Source organism: Salvia miltiorrhiza, chromosome 7 (assembly GCF_028751815.1).
Source record: "Salvia miltiorrhiza cultivar Shanhuang (shh) chromosome 7, IMPLAD_Smil_shh, whole genome shotgun sequence".
NCBI classification, from domain to species: Eukaryota; Viridiplantae; Streptophyta; class Magnoliopsida; order Lamiales; family Lamiaceae; genus Salvia; species Salvia miltiorrhiza.
In genome coordinates, this window is record NC_080393.1 from 3,399,887 (window position 1) to 3,416,712 (window position 16,826).

The following is a 16,826-nucleotide window of genomic DNA, read 5'->3' on the forward strand; positions in this document are numbered from 1 at the left end:
CAATTGCTCCTCCTGTTCTGCCTCAGTGAAAAACTTGCCATTATTTTGCTCTGATGCACTGGAAAAGCTGGTGCAGTTTGTGATTGAAGTCGTCGTTTCTTGTCATTTTTGTACACGTGATGGACACTATTGTCTATTGTATTGCTCTTCCTATTAATGTGGGGGGAAAAGAATATTGAGCTCAGTGACTTCGGATTGATGTATACAAAGTTCCATTGTTTTGGGAAATAAGGCCATAAGATTTCTGTTTCTGTCATACTCTTAATCAACATGAGATGAAACAGAAACACATATATAGTACTTTTTGAAATAAGCCAAAAATATCAGCAGTTGTCTGTTTCTTCAAACACAGCTGCTTCATCCAACACTTGTCCCTCATCCCTCTTCAACCTCTCACTCAATCCACGAGCACAACCTCCAGCAATTCAGCCTTCTAACGGATAACCCTTCACCAATTCAGCCTTCTCCTCAAGTGTTGCAGGGGACTTTAGGACCATAATCAAGTCTAGGTTCCCCCAACTACAATGCCCAGCCAGCTTCCATAGGGTCTGTACATCGATAAGCTTTTTCGTGCCCATGGCGGTAAGAACGTCTATTGCAGCTTTAATTTGCTCGTGATCAGCAGGGGCAACAGGGGCAAGGCACGGTCTCACAAATCTACCTTCCACTTCCCCACCAATACTGGAAAAGGTTCTAGATCCAAGACCGGAAGATGAGGTCATCATAGACGTTGGGAAGCTCGGAATTTTGCCTTTGCATGTTTCGCAAAATTCAAAAATTTGATTCAGATTGACATCTACTGCTCCCCTCTAACCTCAAGCAAAAGCAAAAATATAAGAAAGGTTAGTATAATATTTTAAAACAAAAACATTAAAAAAATAAAATATCCAGGATCACAAGCTAAACACTTCCTTTTATGACATACCTGTTTTCTTAACTCCTCACTTAAGAGAGATAATGGAGATACAATAACTTTTTTTTTGCACGTATCACAAGGGTCAAAGATCTCCATCAAAATGGGATCTCGTTCTTGCTGACAGCCCTGCTCAGCTAGCTTGAATTAATAGAGAAAATAAATTATGTTAATATTTTAAAGATTAATAGAGAAAAAAAATAGGTTAATATTTTAAAGAAAGTATAACCTACAGATCTCTGTATGCAGAATGTAGAATGAAGCTGTTTCCCCGCCTTAATCACATCCATCCAGTTTTGTTGGGGTTGTTCGTTGCTCTGCTGTGCCCGTCTATTATACTCTGTCAGAATCTCAATCCACATCTCTTTTGAATTGATGTCTTTGTCTCGGGTCTGAAAAATTCCCTTAGATTGATCGTGGAATAACTTCTTGAACAAATGCAATTCAGATTCTGTCAGAGGAGCCATCTCTAAAGACTGATACATACAAAAAAAACATTGTATCATGATATTGTACTAGTTAAAACTTTGTAGTAAACAAGTAGCAAGAATAACAAAACAAAGACATTTGCCTTAGAATCATCAAACAAAATTTGAACCAAGAAAAGAATAATTAGGAGTCTGCAATCAAGAAGTTCTTTTGTCTTTCTTATAGCATGAGAACATAAACATGAAATTTGAGAGAGGTAAGAGTAAGTAAACATTTTATTTGATAAGTCTTGTTTTAAAATCCAAAACTACCTTGGAGAAATTTACACAGACTATACAATATCAGACCCTAAACCCCCAAAACCCTAAACCCTAATTCAGTGCCATGTGTCAATAAAAAAAGGCTCACTCCCCCAAAACACACAGGGATTCAAACTCATGGAACAATGCTATAAATCCCTAAAATAAATAAGTAGGCAGTTTCTTTTAGAGCATTTTGTAGCGCATACCTTTCGGCCAACATCAAGACTTGATCAAGAAGCCACGAGCAGAAACATATAAACATTAAACTTTTCATGAGTTCCCCGTTCAATCACCCAGAAAAATAGCATTATTGTAAGAAAAACATAACATACCTGGTTGCTGCAGACACTCTCAACCTCTTCTTCTTCTTCTTCTTTTATTTTCTCTTCTTCTAGTTGCATTGGCTGTCGACGGTCAGGCGCCCAATTCTTTCCTCCGAATCCTAAGAAGTAATTCATAACTAGTCAAATTGCAAGAAATAGGTAATAAATTAAGTCATGTAACCTAAATACTAATTAGAGCTACTCAACTTCACGATAATAAAAAAAAAAATAACATGTCCAGGATGCAGAAGCCTGGACTCTTCACCAAACAATTAAGCAATTAAGGAATAAATATCATTTAACAAATAATAACACATATGTCCAGGATGCAGAAGCGTGGACTCTTCACCAAACAATTAAGCAAATAAGGAATCAGAGCTCTTGTAACCAGAGTTCTTGTATACTTTATACTGTTGAACTCTCCCACAAATTTACTGATATTCAGGGTGTGACAACTGACTATTTGTACATGATCATTGCTAAAATTGGAAGCTATATAACAGAAAATGTTGCATACAAGATAAAGATCAAGATAGTCAAGCTGCAAAATCACTCAAGGTTCTGCATATGTGAGTGTTTATCCTCCAAGATCTCCAGATACTCCAAATATAGGCAGAAATGCAAGTTAAAACCCTATCTTAGAATACAAATTAAACAAACCTAAACTAAATAAAAAACAAAAAAAAATCCTATATTTAAACATAAGCATATCTTCACAAAGAAAAAGAAAAAGAAAAAAACAGCAACCCTTTTATACTTGGCATAAGGGGCCTCTGCCAATCATTAATTCACATTCACTACATAATTGTGTTTTCTTGGACATGTCCAATTCTATACAGTTTATTTCCCATGGACTAATTAATAAGTAAAAATCAGATTGATTTTCCTATAGATTCAAGAAAGTGGCCCAAATAAAAAGGTGAAGAAATTAACTATAGTATTATATCGAAACAAACTAATCTGCATCAAAAATAAGAATCAAATAACAGTATCACCATTCACCACAAAAGTGAGGAAGAAAGCAAAAGTATCAAAGTGTTCATGACCAAAACCAGAATTCTTGTGCCCTGCACTGCAAGGCAAGTTAGCTCCACTGTAACAGCCTCTCTTCTGCTTGTCGGGTTGTCGGGCTGTTACTGAACAAAACACACCAAATGTAAGGCCCCATATGCTTTAGACATGCTAGTGGCGGTGTCGCCTGACCTACGGGCGGCGGCGGGAGGAGATTCGAGGGAGAGTGGCGGATGTGGGTGAACCGCGAGAGAGAGAGATTTGAGAGTGGAAGTGGGGTCAGCGTGGGGGTGAGGAAGAAGGTGTTTGATTAGGTTTCCGGCGAGTTTGGTGGTGAAGAGAGTGTGGGTCCCACCACCAACAAAATAAAAAATTAAAAAAATAACAATAGTTAACAGTGTTGGCTTAATTGAAGGAAAATAGGTACTTTAGGGGTTTAGTTGACACACCCCTAATAGCTATAGGAGCCTCTACTTTAGGGGTGAAATTGATACTTGACTCATAATAAAATAAGTGGTGTGTGTGTGTTTGTCTAGTGGTAAAATGTTAATGCCTAAAATATGAGGTATTGGGTTTGAGTCCTTCGTCGCACGGTCTTTAAATTTATTTATTTACTTATATAATTTATAAATAAAAATAAAAATAAACTAAGTGCCATGCATGACAATTGTTACGATAAATGAAATAGCATAAGAAAATTATATCTAAATCGCTAATCACATATATTTAAATATGAATTACAAATTTCTATCACAATACCACGTGCATTCGTAGTAGTAGAAATACGATAAAAAAGCAATAATTGCAATCTTATTGGAGTGAACAATCAAGAATACGAGTATAATTGCAATCAAGAACATAATTTTTGCACAAAAATTCTTACAAAAAATCAACAATATAAAATATAAATTGAACAAAGCGAGAAGTATTCCATTTTAAAATAAACCGCTGACTAAAGGTGGGATAATGTCTAGTAGCTGAACTAACTCAACAAATACAAAATAACCTGCAAATTTATTCTAACTGCAAAATTGCTGCTCAAATTTATACATACAAATAACCCCTGCCGATTTATTCCAAATTACATAATTGTCACTTATATCAATCTACACAAAGCCAATTACAACAACAAAGATTTTGTACACTCAGTGAGAACACGAGATTTACAGACAGAATTACATTCCAGAGCCACTTTGAAGAAACTGATTTGAGGTTAGAGATCACACACATGAGGAGCAATCATCTTCTAGCAACCCAATCTACATTCGTGCCATGCAAATGAAATCGAGCGCGGATGTGAACTCGAAGGGATACACTGAACTAGTCGACACGACCCTTCATAGAAAAGAAAGCTCATCTATATCTTTCTTCTAAGCTCCTCGATCAATTTGCCATCTCTGCAGAGGCATGATAAAACCACACATTTACATGCTCCGAGAGATAAGAAAAGAGAAAGCAAACAACAAATATGTAAAGAAGTAGAGTAGCCTAAATGCAGTGTACTAGTCAAACTTGCACTTTGGCTTTGTGATATTGTGGTCTACTCTCAACTATGAATAGCAAGACGAAACTACAGACACTATTTCATGTAAATGAAGAACTGGACTGATAAGAACACTGATCATTTTCCCCTTAATTTATGCATTAATGGAGGGGATTGATTACCTCCTCATTGGAATAGGATATTGATCATTTCCTTTATTTCATTTCCCACAAACATAATATGAATAACTGAATATGCCAAAAGGGTGGCACTTGCGATGTGGAGGCGCACAGATTTGGAAATGGAAATGATGTATTTGAATATGTTGGAACTGATTCTGTTGGAGACTTCTAGTAACAGAGTCAGGACCAATCCTTACTTGTATTCCCAAATGATAAAGGATTTTGTAGACTAACGAGTTCGCAAATTGACATAATTTTAAGCTATTTCTTCAAAGTAGCAGAGCGCTAATCAAGGAGCAAATATAGGTCAGAATTCACCTTTTTTTTTTTTTTTTTTCCGGGTGCTGAATTTAACCCATGACATCAAAATCAATATCCACAAGTAAAAAATCAGGCACAAACACCACTGAAACAGTATAAAAGTTCAAATTATTGGGTTCATAATCTAAAGTTTGAGTTATGCAAATAAAGAAACAAAGAACTCACTGCCAGTTTCTACACTGGTACAAGCACGCGACTTCAATGACTCCTGAGTGCTCTCGCCACAATCAAGCGCATCCGTATCTTTTACCATCTGGACATAGTGCTTGACTATTTGCTGATCCAACTCATAGTAATATTCCATTTTCTTCAATGGTTTCATGTCCAGGTCGATGAAAGATGCCTATGAGGGATTGTAATGGGATGTGATCAGATAAGAACAGGAACATGCAAAACAAGTATCTAATTTATAACAAAATCTAATTGTCCTAAAAGTTTTAACGGTCATAGATTTCTAAACAAGGTGACAAAAAATTTAATTGAAATTTTGTTTTACAAGTGTCTGCTACTCTAACATCACAAAGTGCAAGAGAGAAACAAGGAGAACTTTATACATAAAGCTAGAACCATAAGGCAAGTCCATGCTTCTAAATCACATAGGATGAAAAGGCATAAAAGTGGTAATGAATTTTGTTGCCAGAATTTGCCACAGACGTATTTCTAAGGAGAAACAAGTCCAGGCTTCTAAATCACAAACAAAACCTTCTCGATCAATACTCCATAGAAAACACAGACTACTGATTCGCAAAAATGCTAGTAATAAACATTCAGGAGGATCTATTTGGTACCCACCTTGTAACAAAAAGTTTGCTTGCTCGATTCCAGAAAGACAGCACGATATGGAGACTCCTGATCCATATTTCCTTTGGACCTAAAACTAATCATCATACTTAAGTCCTTTGCAGTCGCTGATATCAAGTAATCCCTCACAATTTTTACTTTCTCATCCCTTTGCATTGAGTGAATAGATGAATATCTTGCTGAGAATTTATTTCCACCTCTTTGCCGACAGATCACACAAGGCTGAAAAATGATATCATAGTAGGCATGAATTGCACCTTCTATATCAATAGCATCAAGCTTCTGTACTTCAAGAAGCCGATTCCACAAGCCCGACTTAAAAATAGTTTCAGTGAGCAGATCCACAAAACCCTTGACGTGCATCCCATCTTTTGCTGAAATAACATGTTTAAGTCCGTCGTGGAATGATTGAGCAGTTCTAGTGCTGTCTGCAGCGCCACCCATGCCTCCAAAAATAAGCGAACCATTTAAGAAAACCCGAAAATTATTCTGAGGTGTCAGAAGGAGGGCTTTAATTGCTCTTTGTATTCCATCCTTGGATCCAGAAAACAAATCTAGAGGATCATATTTACTTATTTGAGATATCTGCATATGAAGAATCTCCATCAGTTATGTTCAAAGAAAACCTTCTGTAAGTAAAAAAAAGATTATAATCTAAGAAATACAAAAGCACGTCACTTCATTGCTAGAGTTGAAATGCTAAACGAGTCATCAATAATAAAATTTATTTCAAGTAGATGAGTAAGATCAGGTGTTTAGGCATTACCTTTCCTTGATGCAATTTTAGAGCTTGATGCATCTTAAATCGAGTAATTCTCTTTTTGACTGCATTTTCCTCAGCAATAAATTCTGAAATAGGAAGAAATCCTCCTTTGGGCTGATTTTGCAGAAGAAGAGAAAAAGTGAAAAATGTTATGAACTCCTATAAAAATTGTCAAGGAAGAGTGCATCTCTAGTAAAGATAGAATGAACATATATAGGGAGATACAATGCACATATGTAGGAAAAAAGCACTAGGGGAAGCACCTTGATCTCAACAGACACACAGAAATCCTCTTTGAGAGAACCTGAAACTGAAAGGAAGACCATGATCATCGTGTTGTAGTCCAACAATTAGAAATTCATACTCACATGAAATAGATCATCAATAATCTCAATTGTTTACAGTTGATATACATCAATTAATGAACAATGGTCGTTGATAGATAATCCATGATGGCTACTGAGATACAACGAATTGGCATACATTACATAGATAAAACTAATATTTCAAACTCAAAATTTTGATCCAACAATACATCCACATCTACCCTGATTTGACCCATTACACACTGCCATTAGAAATTCATAACTCAACACCCAGAGAAAAATTAAACATGAAGAAAAACTCAAGCAACAACAATACAAAGCTGATATGCACCAAAGCAGCTCAAGCAAGCATAAACTGAAATACAGATCCAATGATTCAGCTTTGATCAGAGAAACACAAGAAAGGGCTTAACTATCCAAACAAACTTGGGATGTATCTCATACCATGAGGAAACACTGAATGATCAGCAATTAGAAGAACCGAGTCACAAAGGGGATTGACTCTGGCAGCATCAACACGCCATGATGGACGCTGACAAAGAACCTTGTTGTCAACTGCCTCCAAAAATCCTCTCGACACAAGAACATGGATCTGTAGCAAGTTGCATATAAATTCCAACACTTCAGTTACACTAGAAACAAAGATCTGAGTCTTTAAAATGAAAAAGGAAATGCCTCACTTTTTCATGTTAAGACAAGTCACCAACTCATTATTCTTCAATTGTGTGCTTACTTCAATGAAATAACTACATACTAATCCATTTTAATAGTGTATATCCATTATGGCCCAGAATCGAAGGATTCTTCATGAAACCATTTAATATCCATTAGGCTAATAGTTAACATTTTGTTACGAGAGAAAAAGATAAAAAATTGTACACTCAGATACATGTATTCACATACAAGTGTTGGACAGAAAAGCTAGCAAGCATAACAAGCACGAAGATGTTATTATAGGAAACGTTAACAAGATTTTTGAGTAAGTAGAGTCAGAGATCATGATAATATAAAGGAAATGGAAAAGGACAATGCTCGCTATAAAAAATTCCTAGAAGAATATCTTACCCCTGAGTCAACATGCTCAGATCCCAACAGTGGGCACATTACTTTCTGCACATACAGCTGCTCCGCAATTTCCTTTGTAGGTGCTGAAACTATGCCTTCAAATTTTCCCCACAAGAGGGATTCATGGTTGACTAGAGCCGAATGACCATTCTCAAATTCAGGTCCATCATTTGGAACTTTTTGTATCCTTAAAACCTTTCCAACCTAGATGCATGAGATAAAAGTAACCAAAATCAATAACTCGCAAATGAATTTCAACATCAAGAAGTTGAATCTCAGAAAAACAAGCCCCTTGCCAAATAAGAGAACAGGAAAAAAGATGCGAACATTGTCCTCATAATGTTTACTTGCATTCTTCTGGTTGCAGAAAAGAAAAATATCAACTCTAGCAATCAATATAAAAGGAAAATAAGAGAAGTAGAATAGTACAAATTGAGGAGAGCTTCCACAGTAAGCAAGAACTAGGTTCACAGCTCCTTCTCCTCTGTAAGTCCATTCCTCCGCATCTTTGGCTTGCAAAATTGCAGCCATCCACTTCAGACAAATAAAAAGCACTTATTTCCTGTTCCATTTTACACACACAATTATCACTGTAGAATTGGGATATAACAGATGAAAATATTTCAACTATCAAATCCACATAAACCGCAATTCATGAATACCTTATAAGCTCAGAGAAACAGAAATGAACACAAACACCATGCATTATGTTTTCAATCAATTAGCACGACTTTCGAGTACAGATTATGCATGCGCGGAAAAATTAAAGCCCTAGATTAACAGAATTAAATCACTATAATAGTATTTCAAGCAATGCCAAAGCCAGCCTAGAAAATCCAATTGCTAGAAAAAAATCAACAACATGCAAAACTGTAAGCAAGTCGAGGTTCCTTCATAAAAGACTTTTACATTTACAAATATATATATATATATATATATATATATATATAACACGAATATACCTATTAATGTCGTAACATAGCCGGAAAAGTGCCTGAACACAATTCGTTTAGGGGAACCATTTGCTAGGATTTTGTTCATCGACTGCAAGAAGCTCAATTAAGATAATTCATGACTTTGATACGAAGATAATGAGTACGATAGCACATGTAATGCCGGAGTGTAGCCGCAACAGTGGGGATTTATTAGGGTTTAGAGAGAGAGAACTGGTTGCTTGACTCGTGAAATCTTATGCGAGCTGAGAGAGACAGTGAAAAGTAAAAAAATGTAAAAGTAAATCAGAGCTTAATTACCTGCGCCATTGGTGTAAAAAAAAAAAAAAAAATTACCTGCGTCATTGGGCCGAATTCGAGGCAGGTGAATTCTTTCCTGTGCATATAATGGGCCTCAATTTATTTTATAAATTTATTTTAGTCGGTTTTTTAAGAATTAAAAGTTTGTTGTGTAATTAGGAGTGATATCTTATTCTTATATGCTTCATTCGTTTCTGAAAAATAACTTTTAAAGGAAATGATACAGTTTTTAATAAAAAAATGTATTATGAGTGAAGAAATTATCATATTTAGAAAATACTATAGTATTATTAAATTAAAAATAATTAATTATATTATAAATGAAGAGATGACCCATCGTAAAGTAAAATAGGTGAATAAATTGATATATTGTCACCATAAGATTATTTTTCGAGGACGAATAGAATATTTTGTAAGGATAATTATTCATCGTAATTCAACCTTCAAACCTTTAATTAAAATATTAATATATTGATTTCAAACGAAATAATACACTTACAGAGAATTCAGCATCAAAACACTAGATTTTTCTATGTTAATTAGAGTTCACTTCACCAAAATTAATTCTCTTCACAACTAGAATCAAGATTTCACTAAAGATCTTATCTTTGTAAGCATAAAACAATCAGGAAAGCAAGAAAAAATTACTCAAAAATCATTTTCGAATACGATTATAGAGAATAAAGCGACTACTTAAGTAGGTATATGCCAAAATTGACTACTAAACACCCTTATTAACACGATGTGGATGAGCATTACTTTCAAGCTCCATTTCTCAACATCTTGATGCTAACAATCTAGATTCTATAAAGATCAAAACTTTCTACTAAAAATTTCCTGACAATCTAGATTCCATCATTCTACCAAAGATATACACAATCCATCTTGATGCTAAAAACATTCTAACAATCAAGATTCCATCATTCTACCAAAGATGCAATCTTTCTTGATGCTAAAAACTTTCTAACAATCAAGATTCCATCATTCTACTTTTTTTTTTGGTCAGAAGATTCCATCATTCTACTAAAGATAACACTCCTTCTTGATGCTAAGAACTTCCTAACATACAGCCTCAACAGCTGAGGATCTTTCTCTGCACAACTCAACTCGAAGCTCTCCAAACTCAAGCTTCGCAAATGGCTCAACATCTGCAGCAAACTGCCCGGCCCGACGAGGCCCTTGGACACCAAAACATGATGGAATGCACATCTAGGCACCAAAGTCCTCTCAAAGTTCAGTGTCAATATTTGGGGCCACTTGATCAGAACAGAGGGATCACACCCCATCGGATTAACCAGTAGGTCGAGGGCTCGAGTGATCTTATCCGCGGATGCTGACATGAAGCGAGGATGCTTCATGAAAGCATCCAACACCTCATGCTCAGACCAACCAAACCTCTCATAGAAGTGGATCTTCTCTTTCCAAGTTGAACTGCTTAATTGCCCCATCACCATTATCCCCACAATGAACTTCCTTCTTTGAGGTCTAAACCCTAATTTTTGAAGCTCATCCACCATTGCCCTAAAATTTTCGGGTTGAACGCCCAATTTTCCTGGGCTGATTCGCAGTAGGGTGGCAATGTGGGGTTCAGGCACACCTGCAAATCTCAACATTCCGGCATTATGCACCAATGTGTCGAGCAAATTCGCGTCTAAGAGAAACGGATACCTCTTGATAGAGAGCAATACATCTCTGTCGGAATGTAGGAAGCTGCGAAGGAAATCGAGAATTGGGATTATCTGATTTTGCAAGTTTCTTTCTAGCAGATATGGCGCCACTGTTAGAATCCTAGCGATGTCAGGGGGCGAGAGCCCCAAATTGCGGATAACTTCGATATTTGGCCGGAAAATGGAATCGGGAGCGTGATTGAAAACCAAAGGCCATTTCTTGACGATGACAGAGATTTGGGTATCGGAAAAATTGTGATTCTTGAAGAATGCAATAACGGAATTGGGGTTTACTGGGGAATTTGATTTGAGGTGGTTGGAACATCTGAGGGGAATTTCTGGGGGAAACCCACATGAATTTTGGAGATATGTTGCAGGAAATGAGTCTTGATTGGAATTTTCTGAGTTTGAATTCGAGGCATTTGAAGGTGATGATGCGAACTGGTTGAATTTTAGGGCAAATAATTTGGGGGATGACGATGAACGTGAAGTGAGATGCGAGATTCTTCCACTTTGAAATTTCATTTTGCTGATTGAATTTAACATTGCTGAGTTCGAGATTGAAAGCGCTCAATAGCTGTATTCAGTGTTTCGAAATCAAGAAGCGTCGCTGCCATTATGAAATAGGGTTGTATATGAATCAAATAATTTTGTTCGATTCGGTATTTGTATTTGAATTTTGATATTCGTATTTCAAAATTTACGAATTGAATTCAAATACAAACCATATTTTTAATTCGATTAATTATCAAATACAAATTGAAAATTTCGATATTCGATTCGATATTTGTAAATATTCGATTCGATTAATATTTATACATATCTAATTAATATGCATAAATAAAGTAAGCAAAGCAAAGGAAGCGTCCAACTATTGTGGTTCACAATTGATGAATCTTATATTGTTCAATTCCGTTATGATTTTGGTTATTAATTCTAATTATATTTTTTAGGATTAGAATGTATTGTGGAATTTTTATATAAACTGGATGCTCACTAAATTACTCGTTTTCCAACTATATTATTATTTGTGCGAATTATTATTAGTTTCTAGAATTTTATATTATTTAAAATATTATTTTCGATAATTCTGTGCAAAATTTCGAAACGAATCGAACACGAATAGTTCAAATATCAACTCGAATCGAATACAAATCAGGTTTGCTATTCAAAAAGTATTCGAATATTGATTCGAATCTTGAATAGTTTCACGAATACAAATCGAATATAATGGTATTTGATTCGATTCGATTCGTTTACAACCTTAACCCTAACTCCGCAAGTATTTTGTTTTAATTAACGAGTTTTGGCAAATAAAATCACGAACTATTTCGAGTTTGCAATTTTAACGCGACTTTTGAAGCGTGACAAATTAAATCACAATTTTTTCAATTTTTGCAATTCCGTCCCTCCAATTTTTTTTCGGTCGCCAGAGTGTTGAATTAGAGCTTACGTGAATTAGTAAAGACGACGCTATTTTTGTGAGGCTTAAATGACGTCGTTTCGCACGATTTCAATTAATTTTTTTCCAAATTATAAAGAGATTGTATCATGTGTTTGCACCATAATTTTCAATATTAATCAATTTTATAGAAAACAACGCGTAATGTCAATATTATGTGGCGAACTAATCCACGTAAACTTCAATTCAACAATCCGACGACCGAAAAAAATTGGGGGGACGAAATTGCAAAAATTCAAAAAATGGTAATTTAATTTACCACACTTCAAAAGTCACGCAGTCACGCTAAAATTACAAATTCAAAATAATTCGTGATTTTATTTGCCAAAATCCCTTTAATTAATAAAAAAAACGAGTATTTCTTTTAGCATCGTTATAATGGACAATTCAAATCGAAGATGTAAAAGATTTTGAGTCCAGTTTCTCAAATCATCTGCATGTTGTAGCATATTTTTCCCCCTTATTTAACTTAGAATGAAAACATAAAATATTCAACTCTCTTTCCAAGATCATATGGATGCACCCAATTCAAAATATGCAAATCCAAGGCCGGTTTCAAAGCATAGATGTAAAACTACGACCATCCTAAGACCATGATTATCCATGACCGCACAACCGGTCGTGCAAATAAGATAAAAATTTGAAACCAAAAAAAATGATTAAAAAATCAAAAGTTTGATGACCGGTTAGTCTGCAAATTGCAGACCAACCGAAAACACAACCTCTTTAATCCAATAAATATATGCCACTTGGCATTGTATTATTAAAAAAATATGATAATAAATAATGTAAAAGAAAAGATATTTAGGTTGTAATGGGTTATTGATAAAGTATAAAAGTTGTAGGATTTAAATAAATTATAGATTGTAGATGTGGAAGAGAGAGAAATAAATTTTTTATTAAAAGATTGGGTTGTTGAGGTCATTGATAAAGATAGTCTAATAGAAATATAGCCAACTAGGCAACTACTCAATATTTTATTATCAAATTACAATTTTGTTTTATTTGCTCAAAGTCATTACAACAGCTGCCTAGCTATACAGATTGCTTAATTTATTGTCTACAAATTTGCCTATCCATTGTGAGTAAGAAGAGATCAGAAAAATGGCTTACAATCTTCAACCCCTCGTCTCCATCCTTCAACAAATCTTGAATCCTGAACAATCACGCTGGATTCTTGATCACAACAAACCACAACTCCAATCCCTCCTCCAAAAAGCTGCTTCTCTGCACCAGATTCTCGAAAAATCTTCACTCCCCAAAAATATAGAGAATTTGGAAAGTCAAATCCAAGAAGCAGCACATAGAGCAGAAGATATCATTGAATCTCAGATGGTTGCTCAAATGCTTTCCAGCCCTAAAGGCGTGAGCTTTACTTTTTCAACACCAGATCTACAACAAGTAATGCAACAACTTGATTCTGTAATGGAACAAGTGGTGAAGCTCGCGGAGGGGAAGACGATGTCGAGTGGCAGTTCAACGAGTGGTGCTTCTCTGTTGCAAGATCCGAGCTCGAAGAGCATCGTGGTGGGAGTCGATGAAGATCTGGCGAAGTTGAAGGATCGGCTGACCGGGATGCAAAGCAAGCTGGAGATCGTGCCCATCGTAGGTATGGGTGGTATAGGTAAAACCACTCTTGCTCGAAAGCTTTATGAAGATCCTTCCATTGTTGAGCACTTTAGCTATCTTGCTTGGACCACAATTTCACAAGATTACAATATGCGGTCAATTCTATTAAGCCTTCTCCGCTGTATAATTGGAAAAGAAGAATGTGACAAACATAATGAAAAGGTAGATAGTGAGTTAAAAGATATCTTGTATAGGAGCTTGTATGGTAGAATATACATGATTGTATTAGATGATATATGGAGCACCACATTTTGGGATGAGATAAGGATGTACTTCCCGGACAACAACAACAGGAGTCGGATTGTGATCACCACTAGGGAATCAGATGTCGCCAAATATGCAGACTCGAAGAATCTGCAGCATCAGGTGCAGTTGTTGAGCGAGTCTCAAAGTTGGGATCTTCTTAGCCAAATTGTGTTTGGAGAAGAGGATTGCCCTCATGAACTGCAAGGGATTGGAGAGAAGATTGCGAGTGATTGCAGTGGGCTTCCTCTAGCTATCAGTGTGATTGGAGGGCTGTTGTCAAAGGTGGAAAGGTTAAAAGAGGCTTGGGAGAATATTGGGAACGACGTAAGAGCTGCAATTGGTGAATCAGACAAGCAGTTCTCCAATATACTATCCTTAAGTTATAACCATTTGCCGGTTCACTTGAAGCCATGTTTCCTATATATGGGAGCATTCCCTGAAGATTACCAGATTAAGGCCTCAAAACTCATTTGTATGTGGATAGGTGAAGGATTTGTGAAATCTAATGGAGAAAAAAGTTTGGAAGAAGAGGCAGAGGAATATTTAAAGGCACTCATCGAGAGGAATCTACTTTTGGTTAGACGTTCTAATTGGTATGGAAAAGCAAAGGGGTACAGCATGCATGATGTTTTGAGAGATTTATGCATGAGGAAAGCTGATGATGAGAAGTTTCTACATGTCAAGAATTCTGCAGAGGTCACATTCTCTAACACGCGTCGTGTGAGTATTGACAAATCATATGGAATGGAAGATACTTATGAGTATGCTTCATCAGGGATGTCACTTGCTCGATCATTTCTATTCTTTATCGAGGTGGATCAGATTCTACCTCCCATGGTTTTCACATTAAGCTTGCTTAGGGTGTTGGATTTATTGGAAATGCATAAGGATAAGATTAAGTTCCTGGAAGAAATATTACAACTCGTGAACTTACGCTACTTAGCTATCAGCTGCAATTCATTACCTAGAAGTGGAATCTCAAGATTGTGTAATTTGCAAACATTGATTGCTAATCTATTCGACCACTCTGCCCCAGCTGACTTGTGGGAGATGTCTGAGTTAAGACATCTCATCATGTTGAATAGGCCACTCTGTATAGGAGATGATTACATGAAAAAAATTGTTCTGAAGAAGCTGCAGGCGATATGGAGTGTGAGGCTAAATCTGTCAGTGATTAGAAGGGGTTTCTTGGAAAGCATTCCAAATGTAAAAAGACTGGGAATCGTATATAATCAACAAGACTCATGGATGAGTGAAGAAGTTGTTGATCTGAGTCATCTTCACAAACTCCAAACATTAAGCTGGAGGTCAGCATACAGTCAATATCTGCGTGTACTCAAATTTCCATCTACTCTTAGAGAATTAGTTCTGGAGTGTTGTGTAATAACTCCGGTAGCGACGACGGCTCTGTGTGCACTACCAAATCTGGAATTGCTCAAGCTACTCAAATGTGACTTCATAAGCAATGAGACTGAAGAAGAAGAAGAAGAAAAAGAAGAAGAAGAAGATGATGATGATGATGATGATGATGATAATGAAGAAGACTCAGAAGGAGAAAAGTGGGAAATAGCCGAAGGAGATGAATTCAGGTCATTGCAGTTTCTACTACTCAGGGATTTAAAACTGGTGCGTTGGAGAGCTGATGAAACCAACTTCCCTAGACTGCGTCGTCTCATTTTACGAGATTGTTATTTTCTAGAGGAAATCCCCGCCGGCATTGGAGAAATCCAAAGCCTCCAATTAATCGAGTTAGAAGATTGCAGCGATTCTGCAGTGGCCTCAGCGAAACAGATTCAAGAGGAGCAACAATCTGAATACGAGAACTACATCCAACTTCGTATCATCTCAACATATGATTAGGTCAGTCTTATAATTTGAATTTATAATTTAATTTTCTTATCTCTACATTGTTGAAACTCGTTTGATTTCTCCTCTCTTATCTCGCGTTGCTTCACAATTTGCTTTGTTTTAAAAGAGTAACTTTTTTTTTCTTTGCTATGGGACTTTTAATGAGACTTGACCCTTTAATTGGATTTTTTTTCTTAATTTTTGTCTTTTGGTTATAATACTCCCTCCGTCCACGAAATGAGTACCCATTGGTGGACGGCACGGGTTTTAAGAAATGTATGGAGTGTAGTGTGAATAGTTTAAGGGTCCCACTTTTTGAGTGTATTAATTAAAGAGATGTGTGGGGTACACTTGCCAAAAAGGGAAATGGGTACTCATTTCGTGGACGGACGAAAAAGGAAATATGGGTACTCATTTCGTGGACGGAGGGAGTATGATATTATTAATTCATTAATATATATTTTGTCAAAGTTAATTAATTTGGAGTTTCGGATGAATTATGGTCTTTGAACATTTCTAGTTCTAGAACTTACCTAGATAAAGTTGGCATGCATGATATTACTTCTTGATCATAAATCTATAATGTTGGTATTTAGCGGCATTGGCCTTTGTGCAAAACTTGGTTTGATTTTAAATTAGTTAAGTCTCTCATATTTTTGAAGAGAAGCAACTCTTATAATAGCATTCTCAATCAATTCATACCTTCAACATATAAATAAATAGATCAAAAAGCAAGATCTCCACACAGAAACAAGAATCGATTTTCTCTCATAAACAATAAAAAATACTAAGATTTAATACG

General features: G+C 36.0%; 4 protein-coding genes across 9 annotated transcripts; 1 reads left to right on the forward strand and 3 right to left on the reverse strand.

The window, feature by feature from the left end:
• Positions 1-175: 175 nt before the first annotated feature.
• On the reverse strand, positions 176-3,374 carry LOC130991679 (uncharacterized). 3 transcript variants are annotated; one of them, XM_057916017.1, is made up of 6 exons: positions 3,020-3,299; positions 2,485-2,567; positions 1,977-2,086; positions 1,147-1,389; positions 926-1,054; positions 176-809 (listed from the first exon to the last, which is right to left on the reverse strand). In XM_057916017.1, exons 3-6 carry the CDS (start codon positions 2,043-2,045, stop codon positions 426-428), a joined length of 825 nt encoding a protein of 274 aa, XP_057772000.1. In that variant the 5' UTR covers positions 2,046-2,086; positions 2,485-2,567; positions 3,020-3,299; the 3' UTR covers positions 176-425. The 3 variants fall into 3 exon arrangements, with proteins under 3 accessions (XP_057772000.1, XP_057772001.1, XP_057771999.1); XM_057916018.1 differs by lacking the exon at positions 2,485-2,567 and having other exon boundaries at positions 3,020-3,374; XM_057916016.1 differs by lacking the exon at positions 3,020-3,299 and having other exon boundaries at positions 2,485-3,011.
• Positions 3,375-3,971: 597 nt separating this feature from the next.
• On the reverse strand, positions 3,972-9,223 carry LOC130991680 (inositol-pentakisphosphate 2-kinase-like). Of its 4 annotated transcripts, none has more exons than XM_057916022.1 (9): positions 8,882-9,223; positions 8,349-8,481; positions 7,920-8,123; positions 7,299-7,446; positions 6,792-6,838; positions 6,532-6,642; positions 5,757-6,350; positions 5,130-5,307; positions 3,972-4,375 (listed from the first exon to the last, which is right to left on the reverse strand). In XM_057916022.1, the coding sequence occupies exons 2-9, from the start codon at positions 8,448-8,450 to the stop codon at positions 4,362-4,364; spliced, it is 1,398 nt and encodes a 465-aa protein (XP_057772005.1). In that variant the 5' UTR covers positions 8,451-8,481; positions 8,882-9,223; the 3' UTR covers positions 3,972-4,361. The 4 variants fall into 4 exon arrangements, with proteins under 4 accessions (XP_057772005.1, XP_057772006.1, XP_057772004.1 ...); XM_057916023.1 differs by having other exon boundaries at positions 6,792-6,832; positions 8,882-9,135; XM_057916021.1 differs by having other exon boundaries at positions 3,972-5,307; positions 6,792-6,832; positions 8,882-9,136.
• Positions 9,224-9,995: 772 nt separating this feature from the next.
• Positions 9,996-11,449, reverse strand: LOC130991681 (uncharacterized). The gene is made up of 2 exons (XM_057916024.1): positions 10,841-11,449; positions 9,996-10,769 (listed from the first exon to the last, which is right to left on the reverse strand). The coding sequence occupies exons 1-2, from the start codon at positions 10,860-10,862 to the stop codon at positions 10,159-10,161; spliced, it is 633 nt and encodes a 210-aa protein (XP_057772007.1). The 5' UTR covers positions 10,863-11,449; the 3' UTR covers positions 9,996-10,158.
• Positions 11,450-13,405: 1,956 nt separating this feature from the next.
• LOC130993057 (putative late blight resistance protein homolog R1A-10) lies at positions 13,406-15,630 on the forward strand. Its single transcript, XM_057917776.1, has 2 exons — positions 13,406-15,400; positions 15,535-15,630. Exons 1-2 carry the CDS (start codon positions 13,406-13,408, stop codon positions 15,628-15,630), a joined length of 2,091 nt encoding a protein of 696 aa, XP_057773759.1.
• Positions 15,631-16,826: the final 1,196 nt, after the last annotated feature.

Excerpts from the sequence above, each read along its gene's own strand:
- LOC130991679 (XM_057916018.1), bottom strand. The coding sequence starts at position 2,045 with ATGCAACTAGAAGAAGAGAAAATAAAAGAAGAAGAAGAAGAAGAGGTT. Across the intron at positions 1,390-1,976 it reads AGAGTGTCTGCAGCAACCAG|TCTTTAGAGATGGCTCCTCT; the intron begins GTATGTTATGTT and ends TGTATGTATCAG. Across the intron at positions 810-925 it reads GTGAGGAGTTAAGAAAACAG|AGGGGAGCAGTAGATGTCAA; the intron begins GTATGTCATAAA and ends GCTTGAGGTTAG.
- LOC130991680 (XM_057916020.1), bottom strand. The coding sequence starts at position 8,450 with ATGGCTGCAATTTTGCAAGCCAAAGATGCGGAGGAATGGACTTACAGA. Across the intron at positions 6,839-7,298 it reads TCATTCAGTGTTTCCTCATG|TTTCAGGTTCTCTCAAAGAG; the intron begins GTATGAGATACA and ends TCTTCCTTTCAG. Across the intron at positions 5,308-5,756 it reads AGCAAACTTTTTGTTACAAG|GCATCTTTCATCGACCTGGA; the intron begins GTGGGTACCAAA and ends AATCCCTCATAG.
- LOC130991681 (XM_057916024.1), bottom strand. The coding sequence starts at position 10,862 with ATGTATTGCTCTCTATCAAGAG. Across the intron at positions 10,770-10,840 it reads GTATTGCTCTCTATCAAGAG|GTGTGCCTGAACCCCACATT; the intron begins GTATCCGTTTCT and ends TGAGATTTGCAG.
- LOC130993057 (XM_057917776.1), top strand. The coding sequence starts at position 13,406 with ATGGCTTACAATCTTCAACCCCTCGTCTCCATCCTTCAACAAATCTTG. Across the intron at positions 15,401-15,534 it reads ATGTAAAAAGACTGGGAATC|AGAATTAGTTCTGGAGTGTT; the intron begins GTATATAATCAA and ends ATCTACTCTTAG.